Consider the following 18,840-nt stretch of genomic DNA (forward strand, 5'->3'; position numbering starts at 1 on the left):
TATTATGTGTTTGCGATTCCATGGTAGAATCATGGCTAAATTGTTTCTGAATTGTAGTACTAAAATATGCTTGCGAGTCCTTGACATTGATAAAATAGCTTTAACTCTTGGTGAAAATGTTTGTCAAGCTATGATAGGTCTCCATATATTTATCGGATGTGACACAGTAAGCGCATTTGCAGGAAAAGGAAAAGTGCCCTCAAAATTCTGTCTGCCAACAGACATACACAGGAAACATATTCGCAGCTCAGAGATGAGTGGGATCTCTCTGACAAACTAATGGACAAATTGGAGAAATTCTCGTGCTTGCAATATGCTCCAAAATCTTCGGACCATCATGTGAATGACTTGAGATATCACCTACTCTTCGCAAAGAAGGGTGAGATAGACAGTCATCAACTTCCACCTTACAGGGACTGTCTGAAAAAAACATGACAAACATGTACATTATCAAGCTGCTAACAGTAAAGAAATGTCTTCTGAATGATCAACAGACACCTAATCCAATTGGGAGAGGGTGGAAGTTGGAAAAACACAAGGGAGCAAAGCAACTAGTAGTGGTCTGGATGGGAGGGGGGGGGGGCAGCCAACACGTCAGGCTGTGTTAGATCTACTAGCGTGCAACCACATTAGGAACTGCAAACTGCCGACAAGTGTCTCCTGTCTAAATTACCCCAAGTGCACTAACATGTGCAGACTTCCCACCTGTGAAAATCAAACAGGCTCAGAGAATGCTGACACCTATTCAGAAGATGATAACGACGAATGTGAATGATACAATTGTGTTTATGTTCACTCATGACATACATTACCTATGTAAGATGTGACAACTATTATTATTTGAAATTGTAAGTGAAAATTATGCATATAATCTATATCAGTATATGAAGAATAAAGTGAAGTTTTATTGTTATTAGTTTAAGGACTATATTGTCATTATTAGAATTAATAATCAGAATTATTTTTAAATTATATTGAATTTAACTAATCTGGTGGAATTAGATTTACTGTTCCACATATTATGATGAATTTGTATGCTATTTATCAAAAATATGAAAACCATAATTTTTTTCCTATGGTTGCAAATCCAATAACATAAGATAAAAGGCAAAGAGTGGTGTCTTGCTATCACATATTTTCCATCTCTAGGCATCCATACCTTGCAAACAAAATCATATTAGAACCCAGGCCCCTGAGTGGTACCAATGGTCTATGCTACAGAGAACATAGTTGCTTACAAGATCTCATGTGACCAATTCTTCAAAAAGGTGATTAAGAAGTAAAGAGAGCCTCCTTTGTGTCATTCCATTCAGCCTTTGGCTTTCTCATGTTTTTAGTTGTTTGCCATTGTTCGGATGGGCTGTCCATTCAGTCCATGCCATTTCATGGACGTCATTGTATTGTTTATGTTCCCAATGCTTTTTGGTGTTGGGTCGTCAAGTAGTCCTTTTGTTAGACTTCCAATGTAACATGACTTGTAATAGGATTGTGAACTTACATATGAGACCAACTTTCCTAACACTATGACTGTGTGACTGCTGATTTATGGCTTTATGTGCTGTTTGGATGTTTTAGCCTGTTAAAAAGGCACAGTCCTCTTTCCCAATCACCCTTACCAGTGCTGAAATTGGAAACATTTTAGTCCAGAAACTCATAAATTAAGGGTGAAAGTGTGGCAGAGGAAAGGGTCACAAGGGGCAGAGCAATCAAAAGTGGACTTTGACAGTCAACCTATGCATTTATTTTTAAAAGTCTTCTGCAAATAAATTGTCAACAAGGACAAATGCAGCTGTAAATCTTTTTTAGCTTGCTTAATTCGTTACAAAGAGACCGCATTTTAAAATATGTTATAGAGTTCAGCCTTCTGCTACACAGAGCTTTGTGTGCCATGCAATCTCAGATGATTTAATGGTATGATAGCTGCAGTTCTGGAGAGCTTTGTGTTTTGTACAGTCTCAATGCTGACCCATGAAGTAGAACAGAAGGTTAATGTGCCTGCTGCAAATCCCATCTGGTAACATGCAGATCACAGATTTGTATTTTATGTAGATTGGTAAGTGGGGTACTGCTTTTGCCACAGAGATACTTGTGTTACTTCCATTTCATTAGTTGCAGTCTTTTTAGAATAGCACAGTGAGCTGCATTCAAACTGCAAGTCACGAGTTTAGATCCTTATCGTTTTGTGTCTCAATCTATTGTTATTCCAAGTTTTCAAAGAAGGGTTGCTTTGAGTACTAATAAAGTCTTGCTAGTGCTAACAAGATTTTTATTTGCAGTGTGCGCTTCTACTACAGTGTGACATAAAGGGCAGCCTAATATATATATCTTTTTGTATATTAGCAAATGAAAAGTGCCTAAAATGTTCTTGGTAACAATGTTCCCTGATTGAGAGGGGTAGATCCAAATGTTGCTGCGAAGTTGGACCACTAATTACGTAAAAAGTACAACCAAAACAGTACCTGTGATTAACTCTTATAATAATGAGTCGAACATGATCAAAGTTAGTCATCAATCGATCAGTCAATTGTTTTCTTTGTATTATTTAATACAAACACTTCATTGAGTTGATCTAAAAACATACTTAAATACGGAGGTCTTACACAATATCAGAAAGTGGTAACAAATCATGAATGTGATGCCACAACATCCGATATAAACTGCAACAGTAGCTTTGTCCCTTCACAAGTCAGTGATAACCAACAAAAGGCTATTAACTAGATGTGAGACTATTAAAGATCCACTTTCAGAAATTCAGTAAAATAAGTATGGTCACCATCTTTGTTTAATTAGTTGGTAAGCTGCTTTAGGGAAGAAATGTACAAGGGCTGTTGGCAGTATGTATTGAAAGCTGTTCTTCATCAGCATAGTCCTTCCCAGTACCTCCCACGGGAAAATTGTACCCTAATACCCCCGGTAGTGGTGTTGACGTATTCCGGCCCTCGTTGCAGTCAGGGTCTCTTCAGGACTGGGAACTGTTGAGCTTTTATTAAAAAATAGGCTACCAATTTCTGAACGATATGGATGGTGAGCCACCCAAATGGCAAGTGAGGGAAAGGAGAGGGAGGTACCTTGTTGTCGAGGCCTGTAGTAAATGGCGTGCCATTAGAAAAATCAAGGTTTGTGTTAGTAATGAGTTCCACTGCTTTTCAAGGGGTCAGTATTGACGGTGATATAAAGGATATCTTTAGTTAGAGCAAATATTTGAATGGCCTCAAGACAATAGGTCCTGTTGTCGAGGCATAATCACCTTTGAAGCTGCGGACTCCTACAGCATTTGGGAGCCGTCTCGGCTTTTGTCGAGTTGGCACATGTAAGATTACTCTGGAAGGGTTTCTTTCCTTTTGTTGTACCAGTATCTGGCAAAGTCATCCACGTTGGTGTTTTAAAATCGCGTCTGGACTCTGTATGCAGCTGTAAATTGCACCGAAGAATCATTTTTAGTTTTGTTATTTTTTTGTTTTGTTGTAGTGCCAATACCAAGCTCTAGTGACTGTTCCTGTTGGTCTACCGGAAAAGCCCTCTCCAAACTCAGCTGCTGTCCCATCCCAGCATCCTCTCACCCTGCAGATTAATGCTACCTATGAGAACAACGAGCTTTGCAGGTTTGCCTTCTACTTTCACAAACATTAGTGCCTTTTGAAATTAGAATGTTTTATTTACTTTATAAAATTGTGTGGTTTAAGTACACTCAGTTGATGTTAAAATGCTGTGGTGTTAAGTTAGTATTGCATTTATGCTGTGTACTTTATTGTGGTGGCACTTGATTGAAGATGTTCTCCAGTTCAATGAAGTATGTAGAAAAGTAATGGATGCAATGCTTAAATCAGTCTCAGCCACTGGTAGTTCCTCGAGGCTGCATCCCAGTTCATTGTTATCGTGCATACCAGGCCACCTCAGCTTGGACCATCCATATGCAAATCAATCTTGATCCTGTTCCATTGGAAACAGACCAGAACGAACTGCCAGGCAAGGTCCTCCATGAACTGGAACACAAGGAACTCAGAACTGGTTTCACCCTTAAGGAACCAACCATATATTATTTAAGAAAATACAGTGGAGTGTATGTCTATTGTACAATGTCTCAATCACTTAACTTCTGAATGTGGTTAGGTCAGGTCTGCACACGGTTGAATTTTATTTGTCTCTGGTTGAAATGACTAGCTTCTCAAAATATCTTTTTGACTAATGAATGACCTTGTTGCGCACTGTAGGTCATATCAAATCAATGGCCACATGCTTTCCTTTTTTTTTGTAGGTTACATCACAGTTTTGGAGAGTTTGGGAATTACACCCTAAAAATAAAGAGTTTCCATAACAATACCATGGAAGTGACCTGCGAGATAATCGTCAATAATAAACCCATCAACAGCCAGCTCCGTATGTAACTCTTAAATGTTATTCTTCACAGTAATATCAAGTTTGGAGTCGTTCACAAGCTATACAATTAAAACAAAAATGAGCTCATCGTTTAAGTCTATACATTGACAATTTATTGATTGCACAATTTGTTATAAGGTGATAGGCCTGAGAACTGTTCAGAAGTATTATGTAAATGAGGCAAAGGGAAGCGTATAGACTCTCCTGAATAGTAGTAGTATTCATCTAAGAAAACATATCAATAAACTCTCCTGATCAGTAGTAGTATTTATCTAAAAACATTTCCGTATCCAAGATAATTTTTAAAATCTACAAAATAAGAACAACCCTCGACATGGGTTTTAAAATAACCCTCATAGCAGCAAGAAAGTGCCCATGGTGCTTATGGGGACGATGCCATAACTTTAGCAATAAGTGTGCCCACGTCACCACAAATTATTTTGCAAATATCAGTTTGGGTTCCCACGTGCCAGGCAATGTTCTTAGGCCACTACGTCATTCCATCAGATGGAAGACAATGTCTGTGTGCACCAGGGGTCTCCTAGCTTCATCACGTGTACATACACACACAGGCACACCCTACACCCTGTGCAGTTCCCATTCCAGAACAGAATGGAGAGAAATGCTGGGTGATTCTGATTAGTAAAAAATAAAAGATGCTCCAAGTCATAAGGTGCGGAGTGTGTTTTACTGAATATTAAGCATCTTGAGCTCAGAGCCCTCCTTTTAAACGTCTGCCCTAAAGACAGCATTAGCTGTTTCACCAGACGCATATAATAAAAAATGTGCATAAATAAAAAAAATGAATTCATAGATGTTTTTTATACCTGTTCTGACTACGCCATGGTAGGAAGAACCCATAGTTTTGCGTTAAAAGTATGTGCATTGGTTATTTTTTTAATTTAAGCTTTGTTTTTGCATGCAGTTAGCAACCAGAATTTAGGCAGTGTGTGGGATATATCCATGCAATAAAAAAGGAGCCATTACACCAGCTTTTCAAGAAAAAAAAACATTTGCTTTGAAAATGCTTGTAATTAACATACATCCTATAGGTATTTGTCGCTCCTCTCCTTTTTTAGGTCTCGGCCACGGACAGCTTTTTGCCAAGATCTATTGTCTCCAGTAGCTTACCTATACTTAGAATGGGCTTTGAGTCACCCCTTGACCTAGGCTGCCTAGGTACATTAGGTTACATTGACATATAATACATACACCACATATTTGGTGTTACAATTAATACATTTCATAATGCTATGTTCCACATAGGTGCTGCAACGGAATGTTTTCAATTTGTTGTCTGTCTCTCTTCTCTACTCCTGTTTCAATGTCTTTCCTCCCTCTTCTTGTGTTTGTCCATTCCAGGAGCAGTTCAGGCTCACAGTGTTGTGACTGGGTGATGTAGCCTGCTACTAATGACATCAGTCATTGCTTTGCAGTGGCTGAAAGGAGCACATTTCTCTCTGTGCACACAGCTCCTCTTCTCCCCCCCCCCCACCTCTACTCCCTTCGCTTTCTCCTCCCTCACCCAGCAGCCTGGTCCCTCCCAGCTTTTTTTTTGTTGAACTCTTTTTTTTGGGGGGGTCGAGTCTACCAGACACCACAAGCTGTCTGTTTGCGAAAGATCTTATTGTGAGCTTACAATGGGCTTACATTGTTCCTAGTGCTTACCATTGGTTCACTTTATTGTCACTCTCATTTGCTTGCTTCGTTTTCAATGGCTTCCCTTCCTATACTTGTGTTTTTCCCTCCACTAGAGCACAGCCTCCTTTTGGTTGGCAGACTCCCTCCACTGCTCACATTTATGGTACTGCTTTTTCTTTTTCGTACAACACTACATTAGTGTGCTTGTTTTTGGTAGCTTTCACCCTCTTGTGCTCCCTCTTGTGCTGTTTCACCCCTCGAATATCACCACCACGATGTGTTGCACCCCACCCTTCCCTGCTTGCCTATAAAGGCACAGCAACAGGGCTATTATTGCTAGGGTATGGTGAAAAGTATTAGTTTGTTTTTTAACTCCTACATTCCACAAATGTAACTTGAATCAGTGATTTACGAAAAAACATTGGCAGAGCCAGCAGCTCGGTGCTTGCATTATAAAGGCCAGACTTATATTGGCTTTGCCAATGCTTGTTTATTCTCTTTTGCTGCTTGCTGTGCTATTGGTTGGTGGCCATCTTTACATGTATTTGACCATTCTATAGGGTGCTTGCAAGTGTGCCTTAACGCTCAGGTGCACAGGGCACCTATGAATGGGTTTGTTTTATTTTAACACATCCCAATCAAAGATTGCTGCTGCAGATGTGTGTGCATACATTGCAGCCATCTTTAAACTGGATTTATTAAAATATTACAAATGCATTGAGAGATGGCTGTCGTGGATGCCTGCACATCCGCAATGGCCATCTTTAATTTGCATTTTAAAAAATGCATTCCATGATGGCCACTGCGGATGTATGTGCATTCACGTTGGCTCTCTAACCTAAGACAAGCATTGGCAAAACGAAAAAAGTTCTGCTTCCAAAATCTATATTGACTGTCAATTCTATTTTTTTTTAAACTATTGTGAATGGAATGCAGTTGCTGAATACATTGCCCAGCACGCCACACTCTTGCACACCTAGAGCCCATTAGCAGACATCCTGTTAGCAGACATTACTGAGGAGCAGCTTAGTAGAAGGAAAATAGGACAAGAGAGCTCCAACAAATCAGCGGTGGATCAGCTGCATCTATTTACCTGCATGCTGGGACAACACCAGTACCCCTGCCAGGCCTGTGTGCCAGAGCTCCTCCCCTCAATTACAGCTGGCACTATCTCTTCCACAACAGGGCTGAACAGTGAGATCAGAAAGAACCATAGATTCAGTGCTTACCAGGCTTCTGCTAGGACCCTTCGTGCACAGCACCCCATTCAGGCTTATTCAGAACCGTAAGCAGTACCACCCGGGTACTATGCAGCACATCACCAATAAACTTTGCCTGCATAAGAGGAAAGAATCACCCAGCCATCTGCACATATTGCTGAGTCCTGCTTGTAGAGGCTGTAAGAGAGGACACAGGCAGCAGAAAATAGAAAGATCTAAAAGAGCAAGACCTTACTTTTGTGCACAGGTGGACTTACAGGCTCTGAGAGTTAAGTTGTAAAAAGTGCAGCAGAGAAAAAAAAGACCCTGGTGAGAGAGAAAGCTATAAGTGCTGATAAAAAAAACGACATAGTATCCAATGCACCAAAGAACCAAAAGCGCAATCCTACTCATCGGAAGACTTGTTGAGTGTAGAAACAGAGACCTGTGGGTTCAGGAGAGGGCCCTTTTTGTGCCCAAAAAAGAAACACCTAGAACTCTGGGGGTCAACCCGAAGCAAAAGATGAATCCTGCAGTGCAGAGACCCAGTTCAGGCTCCCTGGAAGAGAAGAATGCTTCCAAAATGAAGTTGGGCTAGAGAAATTGGGATGTCGATCTAATGGGCTTCCTGCTTTAAAAAGTGCAGAGGCTATGCTGATCAAAAACAAATTTCACAGAAAGTTCCTATTTGTGACCACAGTTAGGGCAGAGTGACTTTTGGCTTGGCGCAGCTCATTCTACTCAACACTGTTTACCTTTTTTAATAGCCTGCTAACTTAACATCAAGGTAAGCATATGTAGGGAAGTGTAGATTTACTGTTCTTAAATCTCACATACTTGACAAAAAGTTAGTAGTCAATATTGTGGGGCTGATATAAGTGCAGGTTGATGTTAAAATTTCAGTATAATGGTAGAACATGCGAGGAATGGGGTTGGCAATTGACAGAAACGCCCATTGGAAATAGCACCTCATGACGTAACAACCGATGTTTATATTTACTTTGTTTCACAACTGACCTTCATATTTCCAGTCCAGTTCTGCAGGCAGTACCCCGGTGATGCCTTTTCCTGGGCTTCTAAACGAGGGAGAGGGCAATGTGGAGTGTTGGACTTTTGGCCATACGCATGGTCATCCCTAGTCTTTTTGCCTCCTTCCTCCTGGTTTTTCTGACCTCTCGCTGTTGGCTCTAGGACTCTGAGCACTTTATCACTGCTGACCAGTGCTAAAGTGCAGGTGCTCTCCCATCTAAAGTTGGTATGATTGGCTTATACCTAATTGGCATATTTAATTTACCTATAAGTCCCTTGTACAGTGGTATCTCTATACCCAGGGCCTGTAAATTAAATACTACTAGTGGGCCTGCAGCGCTGCTTGCGCCACCCACTGAAGTAGACTTTCAAACCTGTCTCAGGCCTGCTAGCGCAGGGCCTGTGTGCGCAGTTTTCTGCTACAGGGACCTGGCATCTAAATTTACTTGCCAGGCCCAGAACTCCCCTTTTACTACATGTAAGTCACCCCTAAAGTACGCCCTAGCTAGCCCTATGGGCAGGGTGCCATGTATGTAGAAAGGCAGGACATTTGCCATATTGCATGGCCTGTCCTAGTAGTGACAAACAGCCTAACTTGGTGTCTCACTGCTGTGAGTGCTGCCTTCTCATAGGATTGCATTAGAAATGCCCTGCCTTATGTGTAAGGGGTATTGTCTGATTTATGAGGGGTAGCGTAGGCGTGTTTGCTATGGTTGTGATGGTGATAATAAATACTGCTTACTGGTGTGGGTGTATTTTTTATTACTATCACAGAAATGCCACTTCTAGAAAGTGCGCATTTATCTGTGCTTATAATTCTGGTGTTTTGCAGCTTGACTCCAATCCACGTCTGGGCAGAGTGACAGTTGTGGCTTTGTGCATACTTTTCAGACAGCCTGTACACAGGGAGGGTGGAGGTGTCACCGAGGTGCATCTGCATACTGAATAGTCTTCCTGGGCTGAGAGAAGGGGGAGGCGGGGCACACCTGCATTTGTAAAGACTGTGCCCTGGTCTCACACAATAGGGTCGTTAACCCCCCACTGATGTTTGGAGCCTGTGCTGAAAGGAGAGAGGGGGCACTCCCAGAACCAGTTGTAACTGGCTGGAACCTCCTCTCCCTACCATTGTAAAACACTGTAAGAACTGACTATAAGTACAGGGGAATTTTCCCCACAATTTGAACATTCTTGGAACTTGAAACTGGACACAGAACGCTGATGAATGGACTCACCAGGAAACCGCCATGGACTGCTGCTGCTGTGCTGACCTGTGACCTGCCTGGTCACTAGGAGGAACTGCCACCATCTGCACCCCTTGTGCTGGCCTGTAGCTGGGCCCACCAGCCCTGTGCTCCTTCTTGTTTAGTTGTTCCCAGGGGCAGGGTGCTGTGGCCCCTGACCCCTGCAACGATCTTTTACATCTTTGCCAGGAGGGAGCGCGAGGCACCCCCCTCCCCCTTTAAAGGATTTCCCTGACTTGGGCCCCCCCTTGGTGAGGGCCAGTGGAGGCCCGGGGGGCCCCCCAGTGATCACGGGTCCCAGAAGGGGCCCGTCAAAAATTCAGAGAGGGTGCGTGCCGCCCCTCTCGGTCTGCCATGTTGAGGGAGGCCCCTGTTTTTGCGCAGAGGAGCGCCGGGGGCCCCATTAGTTGTTTTAGGCACTGGAAGTGCCTCCCCATCAAGACAGGTACTTTTAAATGGACCAATATGTTCCTAATCTAAAGTTCTTTCTACAGACTTTGCTATTATGATACATTGCCTACCTGTTCTATGATGCTTTTACATATGTGTGCACATGTTCCTTTTATGGGCGTGACTTGCTAATATGTTTCCCTAACTTGCCATAGGTTTTCTAATGTTCCTACTATGGGCGTTTTATGATATTCTTATGACAAGTGTTCTAATGTGATTACGTGTTTCCTGACTACTGCTTATGTTGCAGAATACTGAGTAACCTGTGTGTTATGTGTGACTACTGCTAGTTTGCAGAGTAACTAATGTGTAACGTTCTGACAACTGCTAAGGTAGCAGGATAGTACTATTATGTGATGTTGGTCTGATAATTACGTTGTGTACAATACAGTATATTTTCATATAATCTGGTGTTGTGTTTCCTTTGTGGTGGGGATATTGCGTCACATGTATGTGTGTGTTGTGCAAACGCTTTACGCATTGCCTCCGGGTTAAGCCTGACTGCTCGTGCCAAGCTACCAAGGGGGTGAGCAGGGGTTATCTTGGACGTGTAACTCCCTTGCCCTGACTAGAGTGGGTAAGTTCTGCCTGGCTGAGGTGCATACCCTAGCCAACCAGAAACCCCATTTCTAACATGGAGTATCTGACGGGTTAGTATTGTTTGCCGATGGGGACTGGTGCCACAACACTGGTGCGTTCAAGCTGAATGACTGAGTATTACTTTTGACCACCTGACTCTCAGAGTAGGTGGGCTGAGCATCAAGGCTTACTCTCAAGCAGGTGGTGTAGACGTATAAAGTCAGAAATGGTGTAACACAATAGACAGTGGTTCATGCAAAATAAGATAATGGCGCTACTATTTTTGGGATTCAGAAGAAAGGGTACAGTTGTGATTCAAAGATATAGAAAAAAGAATCTTCAAAACAGCATTTTCAATGTTAAGATACTCTCTTCATGTCTGAGAGCCCTGTGTGTTTTTATCGTTAAAATATGCCTTCGTAATAAGATTATCATTAACCATATCCCAACATTCAGTTGTTTCATGAAGCCATGCGAATGACCTTTGTATCAGCAGCCGGTAGGACTAACTTGTGTCATGTTGCACGAATAGTCTGAAGGGCCCACTCCAAAGTGGCATAGGCGATGTGTGTGTTAGACAAAATTCATAAATAAATACATACTTTAGTACATTTTAGCAGTCTGCTTAGTGCAGTGGAGCCAGAGCCAGAAATGTAGAAGTACATCCCCAGCCTGCCATTTTTAAAGATATGGTTGATAGTTAACAATAATGATTTGTGTACTGTTCTACTGTGAAAATAGTTACACCGCCTCTTGGTTGGTTATGAACAACTTGTATCAAGATGCACTTTTGCACCTTTTTGGCCTTTTCCTTACATTTCTAATAATCTGGCTGATAGGGATCTGAGCTTGTGTCCAGATGACGTCTCATGATTTAAAAGTCAAGGGAAATAGCCTAATTAATTGGAAAAGATGATGCACACAGGGAACATATGTTACCCGTAAATAGCTCTTGAGTTTCTCTCTGTCTTAAACAGTTTAACAGTATCATAAAAGTGTCATAATCAGTGAAACTTACAACGTCATGTTTTTGTATTAATGTACTTCTGTTTTTACCTTTCTTTAGCTATCCTCATTGCGTTCTTTGTATATTTGGGGCTTCTGGCAGTATGGTGTTTAGGCTACATTCTGGTGGGGTAAGTGTTTGATTCTACTTAGCTGAACCAATACCAGCTTTTGACTTTTTTGCAGAAATGTGTTTTTCACATAATTTAGATAAATGTGACTAAGACACAATACTACTTATCTTATTAAGATATATTTATGTTTTGACTCCAGTCTATGGGTGAAAATTTAACATCATGCATTTTGTCTAACTAGACGATCACATGAAATTTTTAAATTTTGTTGAAATCAAAGCATATAGCTATTTACTAGTGTGTATGTACATTTAATGTACTGCCAGTTTTAGTGCAGATATGATTGTCTGCCAATTTCCCTCACTCCTCCTACCACACAAATTTCACATGGTCCTTATCTTTTACATGTTTTTCGACACTATTGCACCGAAATATATTTTAGCCCAGTTATATTTATTAATTGAGTATGTTTCCATTATTCTGTTGACTGCCCTTTTGGGGAAAGATCTTTACTACATTGTTCCTGTTAACATCAACCATAATCTCATTTCGTGATCTTCAGTTGTAGGCATACTCTTGCAGACAAATGCTGTGCTCTTGCTCGGTCTCAAGGAAGGTAGGAGACTACTGCCAGGGGCTACTTCAAAAAGAGCCGAATGGGCTGCTAAACAGAAACAGTGGCCCCGGGTAACATAAGCTGTCTTGAAGTAACACTGCACTATTTGCACATTTCTTCAATGTTTGCTTGCTGGAGAAAGCTCTCTATCAAAACAAACCTGCAGATGAGAGAACTTACTTGCTGTGTTTGCTTGGTTCAAAATGGGTCTTTAATCGCAAGCCTTTTCTTTTGTAAAACATTTTATTGATTTTCCAAATCGTATACCATACAGTATGTAAACCATCCTTCCCCTCCCTAGTTCTTAACATCCCCCCTCCACCATAGGTCGCTGGCAAACCAATTGTTCATGTGTCGTAAGTCCATCCTTTACATACTTTATCAAATTTCTTAGGACACCCGCTACCTTTATATATTGCTTTTTCCTGTATGTAAATTGTATCCATTTCCTTTTCTCTGTCTTTTATCTTCGGGGTCACAAAAGATCCCCATATGCCTGCTTATCTTCCTTTTGGCCAGCAGGAACCCGAAATTAATGAGTATTCATTGATATGAAGTGGAATCTGAATCGTTCCAGATCCCTAGTGGTGCCAATGGTGCGCTCATCTCTGTTCCCACTCCAGTGACCCCCTCTAACCTATGGTCTACCTTCTCACAAAATCTCCTTCAGTAGCAGACCGTCCCAAAGTGTATGAAGGAAAGTCCCTAGTTGCATTACAAATGTTTTTAGTGTAGCCTTTGCTTCTTAGTCTTACACTAGGTCTGTTTTTTTCTTTCATGGGTAACTCATACGACTTTTATTATTTCTCACGTTCCATCTATCGTTCAGTTTCTCAGGATTTTGATTTTTACATCTCCCCTCATACCACTATTTTTAATCAATATGTGAGCATGGGTTCCTTCCAATCCAGTCTTTATGTAGCTTTCCACAGATGTAGTCTTAAATACGATTCTTGCAATTCAGTGTCATGTCACATTATTTCTCTTTTGGTTGGGTTTACTTATCTTAAACCAGTGATCCCTTAGGTGGAGAGGGGGTTGAGGGAACAACAGGAATACTTGGGCTTCCTGTGTTTTCCCCTTCCTGAGACACAATCAGTTACACAAAATAGCAAATGCCACCCAACCGTTAATTCTATGACACAGTGCTTATGTTATGTTGGGGATCCTAGTATCCAGATGTGTCTCAGTCATAAACAGAATCAGGGGATTACAAAAAATGTAAGTCATGGCTGCCAACACCACCCTGGGTGTCATGCATAATCATCAGCCAGCCTCGCTTGCCAAAGAATCCTCTAATAGCAAATGGGCCCTCTGTTTTTGCAGGGAATATTTCTGAGTTGGGGTGAGAACTAGGGATCTAGTATGAAAAGGTAAAAATCTCATTTACTTTCCCCAGGTATTTCCTTTTTATTGGTGAACAGTGATATGTCGGAGTGACTATTGCATCCGCATCTAGTGGTCAATATGTTTCAGTCTTTTAATTGGCCCTGAGATGGGTCTCCAGCTTTTGTCAGAACCGGGACCCCTGCTTTCCTGTGAACATTTATTTATTCAATTACCAACATGCAGACAATATACCCAATGGTATGTTCCTGCTGGAAGTAAATTTGCTTATTCTGCGAGGTTCTCAGAAAGGCCTCATGAAAATACATTTTCATTGAAAGTCTTACCCAACCGCCACGTCTAGATCAGCATTTGTCTTCTCCTGACGATGATACATAACAAAATTTCCTCTCCAGTTTGGTCCTGTGAAAGACTGCCCATGGAGGTACAGTAGTGATATACAGCTGAAAGATTGTTATTCTACCGGAAATACCTGCCATTCACAACTGCACATTATCTAGAGATTTACCCTTCCATACAAAGAGCACCATAATCTCATACCTTATTGGTAATCAGTTTAGGTATTCATTTTAGAAAACATAATATTTCTTCCTTCAATAACTATACATATAAGGAGTTTTGGATTTATGTGGGTGCCTGAATAGTGAGTAGGGTAGACTAGTCAATAACCCCTAGACACATTAGAAAGTCTTTCCAGCATCACCATTTTGCCACCCTTTAAAACTCTTCTTCCCACTTTACCTTGGTGATGTGAGAGCTTGACTGCTCACCTGAAAGGCAAGGGCGATGACTGTTCTCCCGTCCTTCCAGGGCATCTCTTGGCAGTGCCAATGTAATACAGGAGTCCCGGCAAGTATCCCCAAAATGGTGGGGGATTGGATGAGAGAGAAGAAAGATATTGTCTCTGCTGCCTGGTCCAGCAAGGCTCCCGATACTTCGGTGTGGAGGTAATCGCTGTCAGCGTTAGTTGTTGAGTGTCCAGAGATGTCACTCAACACGTTCCTCGCACGTCCCCTCCGCTCAATGGTGCTTACAGGAATTCACCATCATTGCCTGGATCTTCTCCTTATCTCACACTGCTTAGAGTAATCCCTGTTGGTGTAGTTGTTCACACTGAAAATGTATAGCACACGGACACACAACAAAAAGCTCTTTCCAAAAGGGAATAAACGTACACTGATTTATACAGTCAAGAGAAAGCCTACCTTTTCTGTTTTTGAGGAATCATTAATATCAATTCTAGACAATACTAAAAGAGTTCCTGCAAAATGAGGATCATTATAACAAGCGATACACATGTAATTAGCAAAGTCACACACATATGAAGGTTGTTCATCTCACAACACTCTCTTTGCGTGCTGATGTCTTTTCCAATTTTAGAATAAATCAACAAGGCAGGATACAGATGCACGATAAATGTCAAAGCTTTAAGTGTTTCCATATACTCTCTCAATCAGCCTCAAAACATTTATGGTCATTCTTGAAAATAAAGTCTTTTAATTACACACGGAAGTTCTTAATCTAAACAAAGTAGAATTCGCCCTAACAGTGCGCTTCTTCCACTTAGCTTGTATAAACAGCTGCTGGTGCGTAGAGGATGAAGAAGTAGTTTCCTCTCTTGTTGCCCAGCAACGATACAGAAGCTTTGCAAAGAATTCCCAGGAGCAGGCTTCAAGAAGAACTGGAACAAAGCCAAGTGCTGACTAATACCTGTGCGGCTTTTTATAGTTTGTGCAGGAATGAGTCATGAGTGATGAGTCATCATTAGCACATGGCTCTTGAAAACAGGAGTGCTGCCTAACAATCAGAGAAGGCAGCTGTCCCACAATGTGCAGGGACTCAGGTGTTTCTAATTAACCCAGTGGATGCTACAAAGAAGCTCGTGGAGGTCAAGTAAACAAGCTTTGATAAAATCAAGCACCACTGGGTAAACAAGCCTTGGTTAAAACATGGTGTACATACTTTTCAATCTACAAAGGCAACAAGCTTTGGCCAAATAACTGCAAACATTACACCTTAACATAACTACCCCAACTGAACATGATCAAGCCAACAACCCGGTGGTAGTTTATTACACACAATACAAGAAGCAGTTAAAGGTGACGGGATCACAACAGGTGACGCTGCCAGTGTTAATACCCTAACTCTGATATATCTTGAATGCAAAAATGTATTTGCAAGACACATAGGGTCTCATTACAACCCTGGCATAGGGTCTCATTACAACCCTGGCGGGTCAAAGACCGCCAGGGTTGTTTTGGCGATTCTACCACAACAGGCTGGTGGAACAATCTGCTGTATTATGACCGCGGCATTAGCGCCACGGTCGCACCGCCGTGACCGGCGGTTTCCCGCCATAGTTATCCTGGCGGTTTTAATCTGCCAAGGCAGCACTGCTTGCAGCACCGCCCAGGGGATTTTGACTCCCCTTCCCGCCAGCCTGTCCATGGCGGTAGACAGTGAAAAGCGCAACGGGTGCAGCTGCACCCATCGCACGGCCGCAACACCGCCGGCTCCATTAGGAGCCAGCTCCAATGTTAGGGCCGACATCCCCGCTGGGACGGCGGGGATCTTGTAATGCGGCTGGCAGGATTGCGGACGCATAGGCGGCTGCTCGGCGGTCCATTCTTGGCGGGCGGCCTCTGACGCCTGCCAAGGTTGTAATGAGGGCCATAGGGTTTTGGTGTAATGGGATCCATGAGGCACATTGTGGTCATGGGTATGTGAGGGCTGATGTGCAGCCCCTTTTCGACCAGCATACATTGGTCAGTGAAAGGTAATAAGGGATGGTAGATGAAGCTAACTCCAAACACTCCCATGACTATCCATACATATGTCCCCCCAGCTAAAAACGCCCAACCGGACGGGGCTTGTTCGGACTCCGACAATGGAATTGACGGATGAGATGAGGGGCATGGAACAAAGTAGCTGGCTCCCAGGAATTATCCTTGGGACCACACCCCTTCCAGGCCAACAGATAATGTAATACTCCATGGATGCGTTTGGATTCCAACACTTTGGCGACTTCATATTCCCAGTTCCCAGCTACCTTCAAGGCCGCAGATGGCGATGAAGTGCGAGTGTCTGGGGAATAGAGATGGAGTAAGGACACTTGAAATACAGGGTGCATTTTATGCATTTTATAGTCTGAGGGTAGGGCTAATTCAACGGCTACTGGATTAATGATTCTTGTGATAGGGCATGGACCAATGAAACAGGGATTTAACTTTCGTTATCCTGCTAGCCGGAGATTCTTTGTGGATAACCAAACCTGGTTACCTTTCTGATAAATGGGGGCTGGTTGTCTATTTATCAGCCTGCCTTTTCGTTTGCGTATGGTTCTGTTCTACGTGCTTGAGGGCCTGTGATTGAATTTCCTGTAACTGAACATGATGCTCTTGTACTGAAGGTACCTTGGAGGAAATATTTGGATCTAAAATGGGAAGCATTCTAGGATGTCGAGGGTATGATAGAACGAACCTGTTCTGAATCTGTGTCCTCTTGTGTGAAACCTAACATGGATAGTGTGTTTGCTGGGCTGTCCCTGGTCTGTAAGTAATAAGAAAATCAAATTTGTTAAAAAATAACAACCACCAAAGCTGTCGGGGTGTTAAAGCTCTAGTGGCTTGAAAGAATTGGAGGTTACAGTGGTCAGTGTAGATGGTTACGATATGTCTGGCCCCTAAAAGATGGTGATGCCATTCTTGGAAGGCTAGTTTGATGATCCACAGCTCTCGTTCAGCAACCGTGTATTTCTGCTCTACAAAGAATATTTGTTTAGGGAAATAAGCCACAGGGTGAAAACAGTCTGTATCAGGGTCACGTTGGGAAAGGACACCTCCCACTGCTATCTGGGAGGCATCTGCTTCCACGAAAAAGGGTTGCCAGGGATCAGGATGACGAAGAATTGGAGCTTGAGTAATAGCCTCCTTGAGACGTTAAAAAGTGTCTTCTGCCTTCTGGTCCCAGTGAAAGGTCACACCTTCCGTAGTAAGCGGGTAATTAGGGACACTACTGTGGAAAACTGGGATACGAACCTCCGATAAAAGTTGGCGAACCCCAGCAACCGTTGGATTTCTTTCACGGATTGTCAGCTCTCCCAGTTTAGGATGGCTTGCTCTTTAGATTGATCCATGGAAATACCTTCTGGTGCAATTATGTAACCAAGGAAATCGAGTTTCTGAGCATGGAAAACACAATTTTCTAATTTATCAAACAACTGGTGTCCCTTAACCGCTGCAGTACAGCTCTGACATGTTCAACATGTTCTTTAGTAGAAGCAGAATAAATAAGGATGTTGTCTATATAAACTATAACAAAGACATCAAGGAACTCCTGCGACACCTCATTAATAAAAAATTGAAAGGCTGCAGGGGCATTGCAGAGGCTAAAATGCATGATAGTATATTCGTACAGCCCGAACTTTGTCCAGAAGGCAGTCTTCCACTCGTCGCCTTCACAAACAAGGATTAAGTGATAGGTCCCTCAAAGGTTCAGCTTGGTGTATATCCGTGGTTCCCAACCTTTTGTCTTCTGTGGATCCCCAATTTATCATTACTGGAACCCGGGGACCCCCCCCCCCCCCCACTGAGTCATTACTGAAAGCTGGGGACCCAATCTGTTAATATTTAATTTTCTAAGCAGTCGCGGACCCCCTGGGGAGGCTTCACAAACCCCCAGGGGTCTCTGGACCACAGGTTGGGAATCACTGGTGAATATGTTTGAATTTCTTGCTTGATCCTGTAGTACTGGTACCAGTGGACGAGGGTAGCGATTCTTTATCATTGCCTTGTTCACTGCACGATAGTCAATGCAAGCGTGCAGTTTGCCATTCCGTTTTGGCATGAAAAACAAAGGCAACAAAACTGGGGATGTAAAGTGGCATATAAACCCCTTAGCCAACAGATCATCAAGATATTCTCACAGATATTGAGTCTCCGGTTCAGAAAGGGCATAAACCCTACTGCATGGCAAAGGTACCTCTGGAAGTAAGCCTATACGGCAGTCATACGATCTGTGGAGTGGCAAATGAGTAGCTTTCTGCTCACAGAACATGACATGAAAATCCTGATAGGGTGCTGGTAGTATCTGTGGAACAATCTTTGTTGGAAATAGTGATGATGCGCAGTGCAAGGGGGTAATCAGAGTCGAAGATTTTTGATAACAAGATTGCCAACAATGTTTGGAATTCAGAGTTACCTTTCTGGTGACCCAATCAGTTTTGGGGTTGTGTAGTTGTAACTACAGAATGCCCAGGATTGCTTCAGAAACTGGAGTATCAA

The 18,840-nt window shown here is 42.4% G+C and overlaps 1 protein-coding gene across 1 annotated transcript in view; it reads left to right on the top strand.

Annotated features, from left to right (window-relative positions):
• The window catches only part of HGSNAT (heparan-alpha-glucosaminide N-acetyltransferase), a 307,063-nt gene that overhangs the window by 85,058 nt on the left and 203,165 nt on the right, over positions 1-18,840 (top strand). Inside the window, exons 3-5 of the mRNA XM_069208519.1 lie at positions 3,469-3,602; positions 4,256-4,377; positions 11,583-11,652. Of these exons, the coding sequence (XP_069064620.1) occupies positions 3,469-3,602; positions 4,256-4,377; positions 11,583-11,652 (326 nt within the window). The remainder of the gene's footprint in view (positions 1-3,468; positions 3,603-4,255; positions 4,378-11,582; positions 11,653-18,840) is intronic.

This window comes from Pleurodeles waltl, chromosome 9, assembly GCF_031143425.1.
Source record: "Pleurodeles waltl isolate 20211129_DDA chromosome 9, aPleWal1.hap1.20221129, whole genome shotgun sequence".
NCBI lineage: Eukaryota > Metazoa > Chordata > Amphibia > Caudata > Salamandridae > Pleurodeles > Pleurodeles waltl.